This window comes from Abramis brama, assembly GCF_963993115.1.
Source record: "Abramis brama genome assembly, chromosome: 16".
Lineage (NCBI taxonomy): Eukaryota > Metazoa > Chordata > Actinopteri > Cypriniformes > Leuciscidae > Abramis > Abramis brama.
In genome coordinates this window covers 29,610,405-29,627,042 of record NC_139978.1, presented here as the reverse complement: position 1 = coordinate 29,627,042, position 16,638 = coordinate 29,610,405, and the positions used below count along the sequence as shown (strand labels likewise).

Below are 16,638 nucleotides of genomic sequence, written 5' to 3'. Positions count from 1 at the left end.
TTCCTCACTGTACATGCAAAGTCTTTAATCATCTCCTTATTTAATCATGTTGTATTAACCCAGCTGTTGCACTATCTCGTATCTACTGAAGGTTCCCTCGGCACTCGTGCCTTTTCCGTGCTCCTTTGACTTATGCCAGGTACTAAAGCGAATTTGATGTGTGCGCCTGGAAAGGAAAGACATGGTTCTACGTCTAAATAAACTCAATTCTTGTTGAGAAAAAGGAGACAGAAACATCAGTTGTGAATGTGGAGGCCAAGCTTAGATCAGTACACCCCTGGCCACCCCCTAGCTCCGCCCCTGGTATGAAACCAGAATTGTCCTTCGGGGACAAATTATAATATATATATAAATTCAAAATTAACAAAACAAAATGACTAAAACAAACTAAAATGAAAACTGAAAATATACAAAATTTTATCATCTAAATCAATATATTAAAAAAAAATTACAATAGCTAGTCTCCATCCACTTTCATTGTATGGAAAACAGCATCCTGAACATTCATCAAAACGTCTCCTTTTATGTTTAACGGAAGAAAGTCTCACAGCTATAAGACGACATGGTGATGTGTCAGTTTTGCATGAACTATCCCTTTAACCAACATCCTCTCATGCTGGCACTCCATCAGCATCCCATAAAAAGTGCAGGAAGCAGAAGGAAAAAAAAGCGAGAGGGAGAGATTGTGGGGCTGGTGAGTGGCCCCTTCTTAGTCGAGTGTATGTATGTGTGTGTCATCACACAGCATGGAGAATGAGATATCTGAGTCACACACTCTCTCCCAAGCTGCTGCTCTGGGAATCTCACTGCTCTGGGCCAGATGGAGGGAGGAAAGAGAGAGAGAGGGAGAGAGAGAAAAGGGGGATGAGAGAAGTGGAAGATGAGGATGAAATATTTAGAATAAAATGCGATAGCACCGATTTGGCAGGAGCAGAGAGAGACCAGTGAAACCATATGCTTTTGCAAAGATGAGATGTGAGTGAGGATGTTGGAGAGAAAATAGATGGAAAACTAGCAGGGGTATTTAGCCATTTTTTTGTCGATTGGATAAATGCTTTTATAGGGCAAAACCAGATCATGAGTGATCAACCAATAATTAGTTTTTATGGCTAACACAGTATTTACTGTTTAAAGGACCATGTTTTTAGTCCAATTAACATCAATGAAGCTTACAGTCAACATGAAAATAAAGTTTACCCTATTTACTTTCTTAATGCACATTTCTAGTCTTATTGTGAATAATTCATCAATACACATTATTCCAAGGTAGAAATAAAGCTGTGAAATATGGGGTCAGTGAAATGGCTTCTCGAACAAGAAAAAATGTAGGTAGACAGTTTGTCCCGCCCTGCGCCCTCACTCCAGTAAACACGTCATCGGAGAAGAGATGTCACTTCAAGAGGGAGGGGAAGATTTTTTGATTAAAGATTACAAGGGCCCATCAATTAAAAAATAATAATAATGATGTGCACAGATAAATCATTTATAATAAATACTACAATATTCCATAGAAAATAAGAATGGTCAATTTTGATTTCATGGTGACTTTAAATTGATCTTTCTAATCTTAAAGAAACCTGGAAAAAAAAGTATCACAGTCTTCACAAAAAATATTAAGCAGTTTTTCAACATGTTTAAATTAATAAATTATATGTTTATATATATATATATATATATATATACACACACACACACACACACACACACACACTGTAACATCACCAGCTGGAGTTGCCCTTGAGAGCCACCAGAGGGCACTCCACATAAGACCATTATCACTCTCAAACTACATTTCCCAGAACTCACTGCCTGGACTCATTATCACTGATCACATTCACCTGTACCTCATTCACTGATTGCATTCACCTTTGTCTTATCATCCTGTTAGTCTCAGTCTATATATACCTTGTTCATTCATTCACCGCGAAGTCTTGTTTGTGTCTCACTGCATTTCTGAGCATTCTCCTAGTTTTCGTGTTTCTTGGTTCTGATTATCTTGCCCTGTTCCCTGGATTACTCTCTTGCCTCTGGTCCCTGCCTGTTTTGTTTGTTTGTTTGTTTCTTTGTTTTGACGGCATGCCTGTGTATGACCCTTGCCTGTACATTGGATTACGCCTCTGGATTGCCCCATAAAATAAAGCTGCATTTGGATCTCCTACTTCGTGTCTCTGAGCAGTTCGTGACAGAAGACTTCGCCATACCCAGATCCAGCAGCAATGACAACATGGACCCAGTAACTAGACTCTGCTCCATCTTCCAGGATGGTCGCCCCATAGAAGACTATGTGGGTGAGTTTGTGGCTTGTTGCCACCTGGCCCCGCTGGACGACGGGGAACTCAAGGATTGCTTTTGGATGGGACTGGATCAGGACGTGAGTTTTTATTTGCTTGAGACTGACCCCAGATGGACTCTGGTTCAATATATAGATTTTGTTTTGCTATTTTGTGGGTCTCCCTTCATAGTGGGCGAGGTTGAGCCCGCACTTCACGTCGCTTCTGCTGATCCAGAGACCGTTCACGTCGCTTCTGCTGATCCAGAGACCGTTCACGTCACTTCTGCTGATCCAGAGACCGTTCACGTCACTTCTGCTGATCCAGAGACCGTTCACGTCGCTTCTGCTGATCCAGAGACTGTTCACGTCACTTCTGCTGATCCAGAGACTGTTCACGTCACTTCTGCCGATCCAGAGCTTCACACCAGTCCAGCCGAGCCTGCACTTCACGCCAGTCCAGAGTCTCCTTCGCCACTGGTCCCGTCCAGTCCAGAGTCTCCTTCGCCGCTGGTCCCGCCCAGCTCAAGGCCCTCTTCACCGCTGGTCCCGCCCAGCTCAGAGTCCTCTTCACCGCTGGTCCCGTCCAGCCCAGAGCCTTCACCGCTGGTCCCGCCCAGCTCAGAGTCCTCTTCACCGCTGGTCCCGTCCAGCACAGAGCCTTCACCGCTGGTCCCGCCCAGCTCAGAGTCTTCTTCGCCGCTGGTTCCGTCCAGTTCAGAGCTCTCATCGCTGCCCAGCACAGAGCTCTCATCGCTGCCCAGCACAGAGCTCTCATCGCTGCCCAGCACAGAGCTCTCATCGCTGCCCAGCACAGAGCTCTCATCGCTGCCCAGCACAGAGCTCTCATCGCTGCCCAGCACAGAGCTCTCATCGCTGCCCAGCACAGAGCTCTCATCGCTGCCCAGCACAGAGCTCTCATCGCTGCCCAGCACAGAGCTCTCATCGCTGCCCAGCACAGAGCTCTCATCGCTGCCCAGCACAGAGCTCTCATCGCTGCCCAGCACAGAGCTCTCATCGCTGCCCAGCACAGAGCTCTCATCGCTGCCCAGCACAGAGCTCTCATCGCTGCCCAGCACAGAGCTCTCATCGCTGCCCAGCACAGAGCTCTCATCGCTGCCCAGCACAGAGCTCTCATCGCTGCCCAGCACAGAGCTCTCATCGCTGCCCAGCACAGAGCTCTCATCGCTGCCCAGCACAGAGCTCTCATCGCTGCCCAGCACAGAGCTCTCATCGCTGCCCAGCACAGAGCTCTCATCGCTGCCCAGCACAGAGCTCTCATCGCTGCCCAGCACAGAGCTCTCATCGCTGCCCAGCACAGAGCTCTCATCGCTGCCCAGCACAGAGCTCTCATCGCTGCCCAGCACAGAGCCCTCATCGCTGCCCAGCTCCAAGCCCTCTTTGCCGCTGGTCCTGTCCAGCTCAAAGCCCTCTGATTCCGAGCCAGAGCCAGAGCTTCCCGTCACTTCTGCCGAGCCAGAGCTTCCCGTCAGTCCTGCCGAGCCAGAGCCAGAGCTTCCCGTCAGTCCTGCCGAGCCAGAGCCAGAGCTTCCCGTCAGTCCTGCCGAGCCAGAGCCAGAGCTTCCCGTCAGTCCTGCCGAGCCAGAGCCAGAGCTTCCCGTCAGTCCTGCCGAGCCAGAGCCAGAGCTTCCCGTCAGTCCTGCCGAGCCAGAGCCAGAGCTTCCCGTCAGTCCTGCCGAGCCAGAGCCAGAGCTTCCCGTCAGTCCTGCCGAGCCAGAGCCAGAGCTTCCCGTCAGTCCTGCCGAGCCAGAGCCAGAGCTTCCCGTCAGTCCTGCCGAGCCAGAGCCAGAGCTTCCCGTCAGTCCTGCCGAGCCAGAGCCAGAGCTTCCCGTCAGTCCTGCCGAGCCAGAGCCAGAGCTTCCCGTCAGTCCTGCCGAGCCAGAGCCAGAGCTTCCCGTCAGTCCTGCCGAGCCAGAGCCAGAGCTTCACGTCAGTCCTGCCGAGCCAGAGCCAGAGCTTCAGGTCACGTCTGCCCGTCCAGAGTCTCGTCCCGCCGAGACTGAAATTGTTCCTGAGCCTGAATCTGATCCTGATACTGATCCTGAGCCTGAATCTGTTCCTCTTCCTCTTTCTGCGCCTGTGTCCTCGGACAAGAGGGCCGACTCCACGCCTGTGTCCTCGGACAAGAGGGCCGACTCACGCCTGTGTCTTCGGACAAGATGGCCGACTCCACGCCTGTGTCTTCGGACAAGATGGCCGACTCCACGCCTGTGTCTTCGGACAAGATGGCCGACTCCACGCCTGTGTCTTCGGACAAGATGGCCGACTCCACGCCTGTGTCTTCGGACAAGATGGCCGACTCCACGCCTGTGTCTTCGGACAAGATGGCCGACTCCACGCCTGTGTCTTCGGACAAGATGGCCGACTCCACGCCTGTGTCTTCGGACAAGATGGCCGACTCCACGCCTGTGTCTTCGGACAAGATGGCCGACTCCACGCCTGTGTCTTCGGACAAGATGGCCGACTCCACGCCTGTGTCTTCGGACAAGATGGCCGACTCCACGCCTGTGTCTTCGGACAAGATGGCCGACTCCACGCCTGTGTCTTCGGACAAGATGGCCGACTCCACGCCTGTGTCTTCGGACAAGATGGCCGACTCCACGCCTGTGTCTTCGGACAAGATGGCCACTGCATCCCCTGAGCCCGTTCATGTTCCTGAACCGTTGGATCCGCCTGAAGGGTCGTCTCTGGCCCAGCCGCCTGAAGGGTCGTCTCCGCCCAGGCCGCCTGCACAGCCTGCTCCGCCCCGGCCGCCTGCACAGCCTGCTCCGCCCCGGCCGCCTGCACAGCCTGCTCCGCCCCGGCCGCCTGCACAGCCTGCTCCGCCCTGGCCTGCCGCCCTGCCAGAGTCTTCAGGTCCCCTTCCGCTGCACGGGCCTGGCCCTCCGTCCCGCCCCCGGGTCCGCCTCCGCTCCACCTCCCTCCTGGACAGTTTTAGGAGCGTCTGGAATCCGCTCCTTAAAGGGGGGGCTATGTAACATCACCAGCTGGAGTTGCCCTTGAGAGCCACCAGAGGGCACTCCACATAAGACCATTATCACTCTCAAACTACATTTCCCAGAACTCACTGCCTGGACTCATTATCACTGATCACATTCACCTGTACCTCATTCACTGATTGCATTCACCTTTGTCTTATCATCCTGTTAGTCTCAGTCTATATATACCTTGTTCATTCACTCACCGCGAAGTCTTGTTTGTCTCACTGCATTTCTGAGCATTCTCCTAGTTTTCGTGTTTCTTGGTTCTGATTATCTTGCCCTGTTCCCTGGATTACTCTCTTGCCTCTGGTCCCTGCCTGTTTTGTTTGTTTGTTTGTTTCTTTGTTTTGACGGCATGCCTGTGTATGACCCTTGCCTGTACATTGGATTACGCCTCTGGATTGCCCCATAAAATAAAGCTGCATTTGGATCTCCTACTTCGTGTCTCTGAGCAGTTCGTGACACACACACATATATATATATATATATATATATATTATTAATATAACAGTTGTTAAAATTGTAATCATATTTCACAATTTTACAATTTTTACTGTATTTTGTTCAAATAAATGCAGTCTTGGTGAGCATAAGAAACTTTTTTTCAAAAACATAAAAAAAAATGTTACAGACCCCAAACTTTTGAACAGTAGTTTATGTATAGGCCTATATGATATTATTTTACCGTACGAACCCAACACAATGTTTTGTACTGTTTGATACTTTTTTATTGATTTGAAAGGCAAATTGATATATTAAATGCTCAGTACCATAGTCTTACCATCTGACGCCATCACTGTACCACGGTACTGCCAGAGTATCCGTTTCAATTAAATCAGTTGCGGTTTGAATGATGCATCCCTTCCTCATTCAAGTCCCAGTAGCTGTTTGCTCAACTGGTGCTGTTTTAATGAATTGTTACATGTATTTTTTGCTGATGTCTGTTGGAATTAAAGTGTGTTTATTCATTTGCCGAGCATCCTCAGGGGGCGAGAGAGAGGATAGCCAAGCTTGACTGGTTCCAGCGTCAAATGCAGCAGTGCAGAGAGTAGAGCAGAGAGAGAGAGAGAGAGAGAGAGAGAGAGAGAAATGAAATATGCAGAGAAGCAACATGTTCTTCAGGCAATGAATGACGTGGACTCGGTCTGACGTGGACGCGAGAGAGTCTGCAGTTTGGGAGATTGTGTTTGTGTCTTCACAGCCAGAACGTTTCTTTGATTTAACACTAATTTAACTAGTGTTTAACTAAACAAGCTTTTGGAGGGCAATTGCTCAGTTTGGGGAGTTTAGTATGCATGTCAGGGTATTTTGAAGCTGATTTTTAGGGATGAACTGGAGGGAGTGATGAACTGTGTGTGTGTATGTGGGGGTGGGTCAGATTTGGCCTACATTGTGGAGCAAACGTCCCCACAAGCAGTGGCATCGTTTTTGAGGGTGTACTGGCTCACTCTGTACTCTAGGCTGGATATGACATGACTAAAGGGGAAAAAACACTTTTTAACTTGCTTTGTAGTGCTTTGTGTAAGAGTGGTACAGTTTTTGTGTCGTGTGAAAGGGGACTAGGGTACAAAACTTGACCTAATATGTAGTTGTTGTTGATGTTGTTGTTTTTTTAATATACTATGCACAATTTCAACTGACCTTGACAGCCAGTGATCATCATGCATTTTCGTTGGAAGGAAAAGAGCAGTTTTGACATTTTATTTTACAGGACAAAAAGTCATGCATGTTAGGAGCAACATTGGGTGTACATGAATGATGACAGAATTTTTTACTTGATTGAAAAGCCAACATTTAGACAAAACACCTTTTTTTACTTAAAATAACCTTAATTTGCTTAATTTTAAAATAATTTTATTTTTTGGAAGTTGCATTTAAAATTGGCCTGATGCTTCTGCCCACAAGGATAGTAAAACATGAAACTATGGTTTGTGGTACTTGGTTTGTATTATTATTTATTATTTATATTTATTTATCTATCATTCTATTGTTCTATCTTTCATTCTATCTTTAGTTTGATCTATCGATCGTTCTGTCTGTCCATCCATTCAATCTTCATTTACATTTATTCATTTATCAGACATCTTTTTTTATCCAAAGCAACTTACAAATGAGGAATACAACCAGCGATTAATCTTTGAGGCAATAAATATGAGAAGTGCTAGTTATACAGTTTCAGATATCTATCTATCTGTCTGTCTGTCGTTCTTTCATTCTATCGTTTGATTTTCTGTCTAGCAATCTATCATCTATCTGTCTAGTTTATCAGTCTGTCTGTCTGTCATTCTTTAATTCTATAATTTGATAGTTCTGTCTGTCTGCCTGTCTGATCTATCTAGGGTTTTGGGTTAGCCTTATTTAAATGTAAATACACAGTAGAGGTTTATAGTATGTCCTCATTTAGATACTGTAGCTACATAAACAAGTGTATGTTTGTGAGTATGGGGGAGCAGATTTTGGGGTAAGACACAGAAGGGGTGATGATTTTGTGTGTGTGTAAGACAGAAGGGAGGTGAGCTGGGGAAAGCCTCCTGTCCTTTCTCTCCTCTGCAAAGTAGGTGAGCAGATGTCTGCCTTTCACCTGAGGGAGAAGAGATAAATGATGTTTCCTCCTCTGTCCTCCCTGACTGACTCTCTCTCTTCATCTTTCCCACTGTCATCTTTAACCAGATGCATCATGCCCATTCAAACTGGGGGCATGTGCCCTCTCAGATTTAAAATTCAGAAGTAAATTTGAAATCCAACTTACATAAAATTATTTGTTGTAAATTATTATTATTTAAAATTTTGCAGGTAAAATAATGTCTGAAACACTGGCACATTCACATATCTAAATTTGGATTGTCTAGCTTAGTTGCACCTGAGTCTAATTTTTTTTTAGCTATATAGCAAAAAAAAAAGATTTTCTTTTTTTGCATCTAATCTCACCTTGGCCACAAAGGGACTACTCCTGTCAGTGATGGGTACAATAAGAAAATTTCCAGCCATAAATATTTTTTAACCAGCATGATTGTTTTTTAGCATTATATTGTGTTATTTGGCCATTTGAAACTTTTTTAAATAGCATTTTTGTCTTTGTAGTTTTTTTTTTATGAGTAATGATGTGCCATTTTTATTCTGTGCCCTAGCCAGGTGCAATGAGATAAGATTCCCGTGACAAAAAATAATGGGCTGCTCTCACTGAATACAAAAATGTGGTGCAAATTCACAGCCACTCAGAACATATTTGATGTTTAATGTGCCGTTATGCGCGGAACTGTATTTATAAATATTTATTTTATGTTCATACAAGATCAACGTAGATCCTCTAGTGCAACCTGTGATTGAGTGCTTTGTTCAAGGACACAATAGTGATGAATCGTGGGTTGTACCTTGTAGGAACTAAACCAGCCTTTCAGTTACTAGCCCAAAGCCTTAACCACTACACCACCACCCACTTCACAAAACTAGCTCGACTGAGCAGCAGCCGATTCTAACAGATTCTTTAAATTGAGAAACTATATACAGCAGTGGTAATTTCTGCACAGATGGAGCTTGGGGTGTTAATTATTTCCCCCAAAATGCTCTTAGGTCGTGAATTGTCAAGTAATGTTTATTTTGGGCATGATTGTGCTTCTGGTTTAGTGGTGAGTTTAGTGTTCAGTTTCTTCATTTAAGATGTACTGGGGTAATGTGGTGTAAACCCCCGCCCCTCATTTCAAGCTAAACTCAAAAGTTGGCAACCCTGCTTTAGAGAGCATAAGGTTTTTGGGGAGTGATGAATGGCTGCATAGGAGAGGTCGTGCAATATCCCTCATTACTAACTATGTGTGCACGCTCCCTCATTTACATTAATCTGGGTTCATCAACATTAGACTGATGGTAAGAACAAGTTTATGTGCGGGCACAGCTGTTGTAAACCCAGCAGAAATTTTGCGTGAGCAGCTTTTCTGCACACTTGTTTTGACCCAGTGTGTCTATAAATTAAATTCATTATCGTTCTTAATGCACTCTACCTCTCTCTTTCAGGCAAACAAACTGCGCACTAAGACTTTAAAGAACACACTGAATCCAGTGTGGAACGAGACGCTCATCTATCACGGCATTACGGCTGCTGACATGACCACTAAAACCCTCAGGTACAGTACCACCTCCATTCCCCATGATTCTCACCTGCATCCAACTATTTTTGGCTTTACTTGCACTGCTGAATTCACCCTTTGAATATATGGCTTTCTGTAAAATCCCAGCTTATTAATGACAGTGAGAACATTTTTGAGCCCCATTTGTGTGCTGTGCATGTGTGAATTTCTTTACTTCATGATGTTCAGGTCAAGTCAACTCAAGTCAACACGGAGCGCATTGTGTGTGGGCATGTATGAATGTGCGCGTCTTTGACAGCATGTAGTGGACGTCTCTGTGGTGCAATAACACACATTAGCCTTAAGGTAACACCCACACTTGGGTCTAACCTTCTGTGTAGAGGAATACTACAATTTGAGCAATAAAACTCAGAGGACTGAGTGAGATGGGGCCATTTCTCTACAAATGTAATAGAAACCCTTCTGATCCACAGCTGGGAAACAAACCTAGCAGGAGCTCTCATAGGGAGAGAGAGAGGGAGAGATAAAGAGAGAGTGAAGCTGTTTGCCTGCCTTGTTCCACTTTTTGGTTGAGACCGTGAATAATTCTAGTTTCATACTGAAATGGTTTTTAACTCGACCCTGATTTACCTCAGCACTGGAGAAATACCTTCAATCCAGAGATTTTTGCCTCCGCAGTGAAACTGTTTAACACAGAAGCTTCTTGTAAATTAAAAAAACAATTAGATGAATAAATTCTGCCAAAAGTGACACAAGCCAAACTGTTTCTCGTGGCGAACATGGATTCTTACCACTTTTGAATCCCAAAGGATGAGTTTGATTTGATGATTCTTTACGCTCTGTGACCATCATTCTGAAGAGCAGGTTGTTGGAGCCCAAGGCGTAGATGGAGTATGTCACCACAGGCAGCGTCAGCACCTTGTCACAGTGGCTGTGTCTGGGCTATGACAGCTGGCTAATCTCAAACCTGACTGCAGTCGTTCAGTGCAGGGAGAGATGGCAGGGATGAATATTTTACATATAAAATTCCACAGCAAGTATTTCCATATTTACTGTGTTTCCTCCCATATGGCCCCCTGTCAATAAATGTCCTTTTTCATCAGCTTTTGTCATGTGAATGTCATTTCTCAATGATGTTGGCAGGGACATTTTTTTTAAGAATGGCTGCGTTATCAATAGTGCTTTTGTGCCATTATATAAAAGCATCCTATGCTATTAGCGGAGTCATTATCATAACGGATGTCACGGAAGCATACAGTAGGTGTGTTCATTGTTGATTAGTAGACAGTGTGTGTTGAGCTGTGGTCTTTTAGGAGCCTAGCTGACAAATTTGTTTTGCCACATTTTGAAAACACCTTAACCAGATGTGACACATTTCCAGTGTCATTTTTCTGTCCTCACTGAAAGTGAAAAAGCATGATGCAACAATCGCAGCTAATCAGAGCAATTTCATGTTTAATTTTGGTGAAGGAATTTGATTCATTGTAGTGAAATGAATCTTTGAATCTGTTCACTATTGAATCTATATGTCTGTCCGTCTGCCTGCCTGTCTGTCGTTATATCGTTAAATTGTGCGGAGCAGATTTTAATTTTTTTTAAAGAGGACCTATTATTAGTATAATACAAAGTCTATTTTGTTTTTGGGGTCTTCTAGAATAGGTTTTTTTTTTCATGCTTGAAATGTTAAAAAAAACACCTTGTTTTTTACATTTTTGCAGCACCTCCCTTCCCAGTCTGTCAGTAATGGCCCCGATATACTTTAAAGGGCACCTATTATGCCCCTTTTCACAAGATGTAAAATAAGTATTTGATGTCCACAGAGTGTGTATGTGAAGTTTTAGTTCGAAATACCTAACTGATCATTTTTTACACCATGTTTAAATTGTCACTTTTTGGGGCTGAGAAAAACGCGCCATTTTAGTGTGTATCCCTTTAAATGCAAATGAGCAGCTGCTCTCTGCACAGAGGGCGGAGCCTCACAAGCTTGTTCTTCAGTGTCAGAACAATCTCATCTCATGGAATGAAAATATCAAAACAGAAACTCTCAGCAGCTGTGTTCATTTCGACCCTGAGTCGGACAATAATGACCACAGAGCCAGAGAATATATGGTGCATGAAGATAGAACAGGTATAGTTTAGTTTAATTACGGTTATAACTTATTTTTCATCCTGCTTTTATCCACTATTAGTACAAGCCTGTTGTAGCGGACCGCCTCCTAATGATGGCCAAACATTTACTGATGATTTTTATGAAGTTTATTGTACATCACACAAAAGATGAAGTTTCACTCCAGAAAATCACAGTAAGAGCTGAATAAACACAGTGTAAGAAGTGCGCATTAAAGTCTTATCCATAAACTCCTCTTTCCCTTTCATTATCATCAACATACAGCGAATTACACAAAAACACTCGTACAACTAACAGTAAACAAATATATACATACTTTATGCCTTTTCAGTGGGTGCTTAATAAACTGGTGAACTTTATATCCGTAAAACAACTCTGACGAACTGTAATAAAGTGCATGCTCATTTCTGCCGTGATTAGTAACGTTAGGCCTATCGATCCGGAGACTGTAAGCTGGATCACGAACAGTTGGTACAGATCCATCCTCGAGTAACAACGGAAGTAAATAACGACTGCTATGTTCATTCTTACATCCAACAACAAAACACCTAAATCGCTAAGGAGACATTCTTGTCTACAGCTGCTCTGGTGTCGAAACAATGGTGGACTGTGTACAGTTCACTCAGGGCGGGTCTATGCTCAAACTGCAGTGTCCGTCAACAGTTGTGGGCGGGGCCTGTGCAAAAGTACGTCACATTGCCTAGAATCTGAGAACGGGTTGTTCTGAAACAGTGCTTATGATTTATGGGGATTTCAAAAAAAGCACTGGGTGAATTTTTATCGGTATAGGGTGGTTGTGTACACACACTGCCAACACACATTTATGTTCAAACACCATGTAAAAGTGAATTTTGCGTAATAGGTGATGTGATGTCATTTCGAACTAAACCATGCCAAAACAAACTTCGTTTGGAGTTCATTTTGGTAGTTCGAAAACAGCTTGCCAAAGCGAACTTTCCGGAAAAGTTCGCTGCGGCTGGTAAACACCTTTGTACTTATATTGTTCCGTGGCAATTACGTAATAAGTAGATATGCGTGGAGGCTCCGCCTTCTTTCACGTCGAAAACTTTTCTGGTTCATTTCTCCTGTTCAGTTGGTTGAGGTGAGACGTCCGCGAGTGAAAGCATAAACACACTAGAGAGCTGCTTCATAAAATGAAGTTGTACTTCTGATGAAACTAGACACCGAGACTGTTTTTCATATTTAATACGATAAAGCTGCTTGATTTTAAGCTATTGTATAAAGTGCTATATAAATAAACGTGACGTAACTTGAGTGCTGAATTGTAGAGCTTGTGCAAACATATCCACGTTGCTATAAGATGCTTTTCTTATGCTTTATTAAAAATAAATCCTTGCTATTTTCTCAATTTTTCTCAATTTTGTCATGTGTTTATTTTTTTATTGAGAGTTATTTTGTTATTTGTTAACCGTCGCTCTCAGCAGTGTGGGTGGCGTCAGATGTTCGATAAGAGTTTATCACTGCTCATGTATTTCAATTTTCATTTTATTTCTAAACGAAGAATGAAAAAGAACTTCGTTGTGAGAATATCGGGGCCTTAACACTCTGTTTAGTTCCTGTCTCTATGAAGCTCCTGTCTCCGAAAAGCACAATGTTCTGTGATTGGTCATCCGCTTCCAGCATGTTTTGGAAATGTTGTGGCCCTTTCCATAACCGTGCTAGATCCGAGGCGGGAAAAAACTGTCTCTTGGACATGGCAACAGCACAGTACTTACGCAACTCAACCAGGCCTTGGCCCCTTAATTTTGCATTTGCCTTGGGAGGGAATTATTTAAATGAGCTATATGGAAGAAAACTTTGACTACAATCAAAGTGTTTCAAGGAGTTCAGAAACAGTGCTTATTGATATAGAGAATAACTCCCTTTGGAGTTACTTTGTGCTTTGTAACATTGCAGACATTCTTCATTCTTCAAACAGCAACATTATACACTAAAGAAAGTTTTAAAAAAGCATAATAGGTCCTCTTTAATAAGAAGCTGAGTGTACTGGGTTTTAATTGGTAGCTGATATCATTAATCAAATTAGCATATGAAATACTTAAATGTGAGAAACTCTGAATGACGAGCAGTCAAATTCTACAGAAACCTGTGGAGCTTTTTGCGAAATCCTGCCGGCACAGATTTTGCGTGGGCCTGCCCATGACTCATCAGACTCACAGTTCAATACTGAATAAACATTGAATAGTACACGTCACCTACATAGAGGACATCCGGATGATTTCCGTATGCTTGCAAACTCTTGACATAATCACGGTGACTGACATTAATAAGGAAAAGCTCAACCTCGTGAGTAATACATAGCAGCTTCAGGAAGAATGATGAACAGGAAGTGTAGATCACCTGTTATGCACCTCCACACGTGTGTGTGTGTGTTTGTATTAGCATGTGTACACACCTGGCTGGAAGGAATGACTAATCCAGAAAGCAAGAATCCAACAAGATCATGATGTCAGTGTCATCTGCTTATGTGCAGGCTCTTGCTTTCTCACTCTTTGACACCCACAATAACACTTCAGTTCTTTCTCTTCTACATTTGGCTATTTGTCTCCTCACCCTGGCTATTCTCCCTCATATGTTCTTACTCAGTTTTTTTATTCCCGGTGCATCTGTCGCTGACGTAAAACTCATCTGTCTTTTCTTACATTGTTCACTATAAATTCCTCTTTTTTCATTCTGGTTATTGTTGTTGTTTCTTTTCCTTAATTCCCTCTTTCTCAGATTTACTTCGTTTTTTTAAAATTAATATATTGATGAAAAAATAATATAGCTATTTTATCTTATATACATTAACAAATTTTCTTTTTTTAAATGTCGCGTATTTCATGATGCCATCTATGGAGGATTAAAGTCACACAACTGTGTTCATTTTAAGTCAGACATGAATGAAATTTGGGATGCGGTTCAGTGAGTCGGATGTTAATTCAGTAAGCAATCTGGTGGATTCAGTGATTCGATTGAAAGATTCAAAATAAATCTCTGCAGTTGTGGAGTCTTTTGACTCATTAAAGTGGACTCGTTCATTAAAAGAGATGGCTCATAAGTGTCAATTGAATTGAATCAAATAGACTCAGAATCAGACTTGCACTGTATTTGCTATTTGTTTTTATAAGCATCTAGCAAGACAAGATGAGATTTCTTTTTTTATTGAATTATTAATTAAACTCACAACTCAGATTTATTTAGTCTTGTTGCTGTAAAATCAGTAGCTCTGCCATTGAATAGCGATGCAGGAACTGCTTCAAAATTAATGGTGCGACTAATTTTATACAGCAGTCTATCTTGCAGATTTGCTCAGTTCATATTCAGAAGTCATTTGAATCTAAATTAATTTTGTCACTGATACAAGCGTTCATTTTTCCTGATATCTGATCTTTTATCAGCACCAATTAAATGGTCAAAAATGATGTTTTGGTCAACCTCTAGTCAATACCACCTTCTTCTCAGCTCAGTCTCTTCTCTTGAGATATTTTCTTTCTCTCTGGCTGTGCATGCAACATGCTTAACACATTCTGCCTTGAAGGTTGAGCTGAAGAGTTCTGAGTGCCATATCTCTCTCTCTTTCCAGGCTGTGTGTGTGTGATATGGATCGTTTAGGACGGAATGAGTTCATAGGTGAAGTCAGGGTGGCGCTCAAGAAACTGAAGGAGGGAGAGAGCAAGAAATACTACATGGGCCTTGAGAGAATTGCACAGGTGTGTGTGTGTGTGTGTGTGTGAGAGAGAGTCATTGTGGCCGTTGTGAGGTTACGTCCGTTGGAATTTGTACAATGCATAATTTAGTGTTTGGGTATTTACTCTATTATTAATAACCTTTCTATGGTCTTGCAGGCCCGGGAGGGTAACAGCCAGGCAGTGGATCCTGGTTCTCTTGTTGCAGAAGAGGAGGTAAAGATCCAATAATTTCCATCCCATACTTGAGACCACCAGAATATAGAACACTCACAATCAGGGTACAATGAGAATAAAGGCCCCAGTATAAAAGGGCCTGTTTTTTTTTTTATTATCTCAAATTTACTAATTAACCAAAGCACTATCCTGAACACTTGTTTGTCTCTCTGTACTGATAAACTGTCCTGCTATCATATTCAGTGGCAAATAGCTGATTGTGAGGCAATAACTTTTAAAATAAGTTTTAATATATTTCATATACAGTATATGTATGTCGCTAATGAGAATTTCTTTAATTATATTTTAAGATAAAAATATTATAATTTTTGCCTGTACTAATATTGTGTACAGGGTTCACCTACTAAATAATAAAAAAATAAAAGATAATTTGTACATCCATTGACAGTTTAATTAAGTATATACTTGCACTACTGTTTAAAAGTTTGGAGTCAGTAAGTTTTTTTTAAAATGTTTTTAAAAGTAGACCCCTTATGCTCACCTGCATTCAATGCAAGGATGCAATTATTTGAATATTACAATAAAAAAAATACTGTTCTCAATTTAATGTATGTAAAATGAATCGTATTCCTGTGATGCAAAGCTGAATTTTCAGCATCATTACTCCGATCTTCAGTGTTACAATAACAATAATTACAATAACAATAATCAGTTAACAATAATTTCACTATAATGTGCTGATTTGATGCTGAAAAAACATTTATTTTTATTATCAATGTTGAAAACAGTTCTGCTGCCTAATATTTTTCTGGAAACTGATTAAAAAAATTTGCAGGATTCTTTGATGAATAGAAAGTTCAAAAGAACAGCATTTATTTCAAATAGAAATAACATTTCATTATAAATGTCTTACTGTTGCTTTTGAGATAAAATAAAAAATAAATCTAAATAAAGAAATCTGACTGACCCCAAACTTTTGAATGTTAGTGTTTTTTGAGACAACATTCTTATAATTTTTGCCTGCCGTTTTCATCTCTTACTGAAGGGGTTTAAGTATATACTTTAATGTTACTCAAAAATATCTTACCATATCTGAAGTTTTTAAAACTTTTCAACACCATATCAATATAGCCTTTACTCCACACTAAAATGTCCTTTTTATTAACTTTTTTTATCATTTCTTTTTACACACATTTTGTTACTCCATCTGTATACAATACAAATATATATATATATATATATTTTTTTTTTCTGTCATCATTAGTTTAGAACCATAAAAACAGCACCATTG

At 42.1% G+C, this 16,638-nt stretch overlaps 1 protein-coding gene across 2 annotated transcripts in view; it reads left to right on the top strand.

The window, feature by feature from the left end:
• The window catches only part of doc2g (double C2-like domains, gamma), a 45,964-nt gene that overhangs the window by 7,737 nt on the left and 21,589 nt on the right, over positions 1-16,638 (top strand). For both annotated transcript variants that reach the window (XM_084087372.1, XM_084087373.1), the window contains exons 5-7: positions 9,280-9,389; positions 15,068-15,194; positions 15,330-15,386. In XM_084087372.1, the coding sequence (XP_083943498.1) occupies positions 9,280-9,389; positions 15,068-15,194; positions 15,330-15,386 (294 nt within the window). The remainder of the gene's footprint in view (positions 1-9,279; positions 9,390-15,067; positions 15,195-15,329; positions 15,387-16,638) is intronic.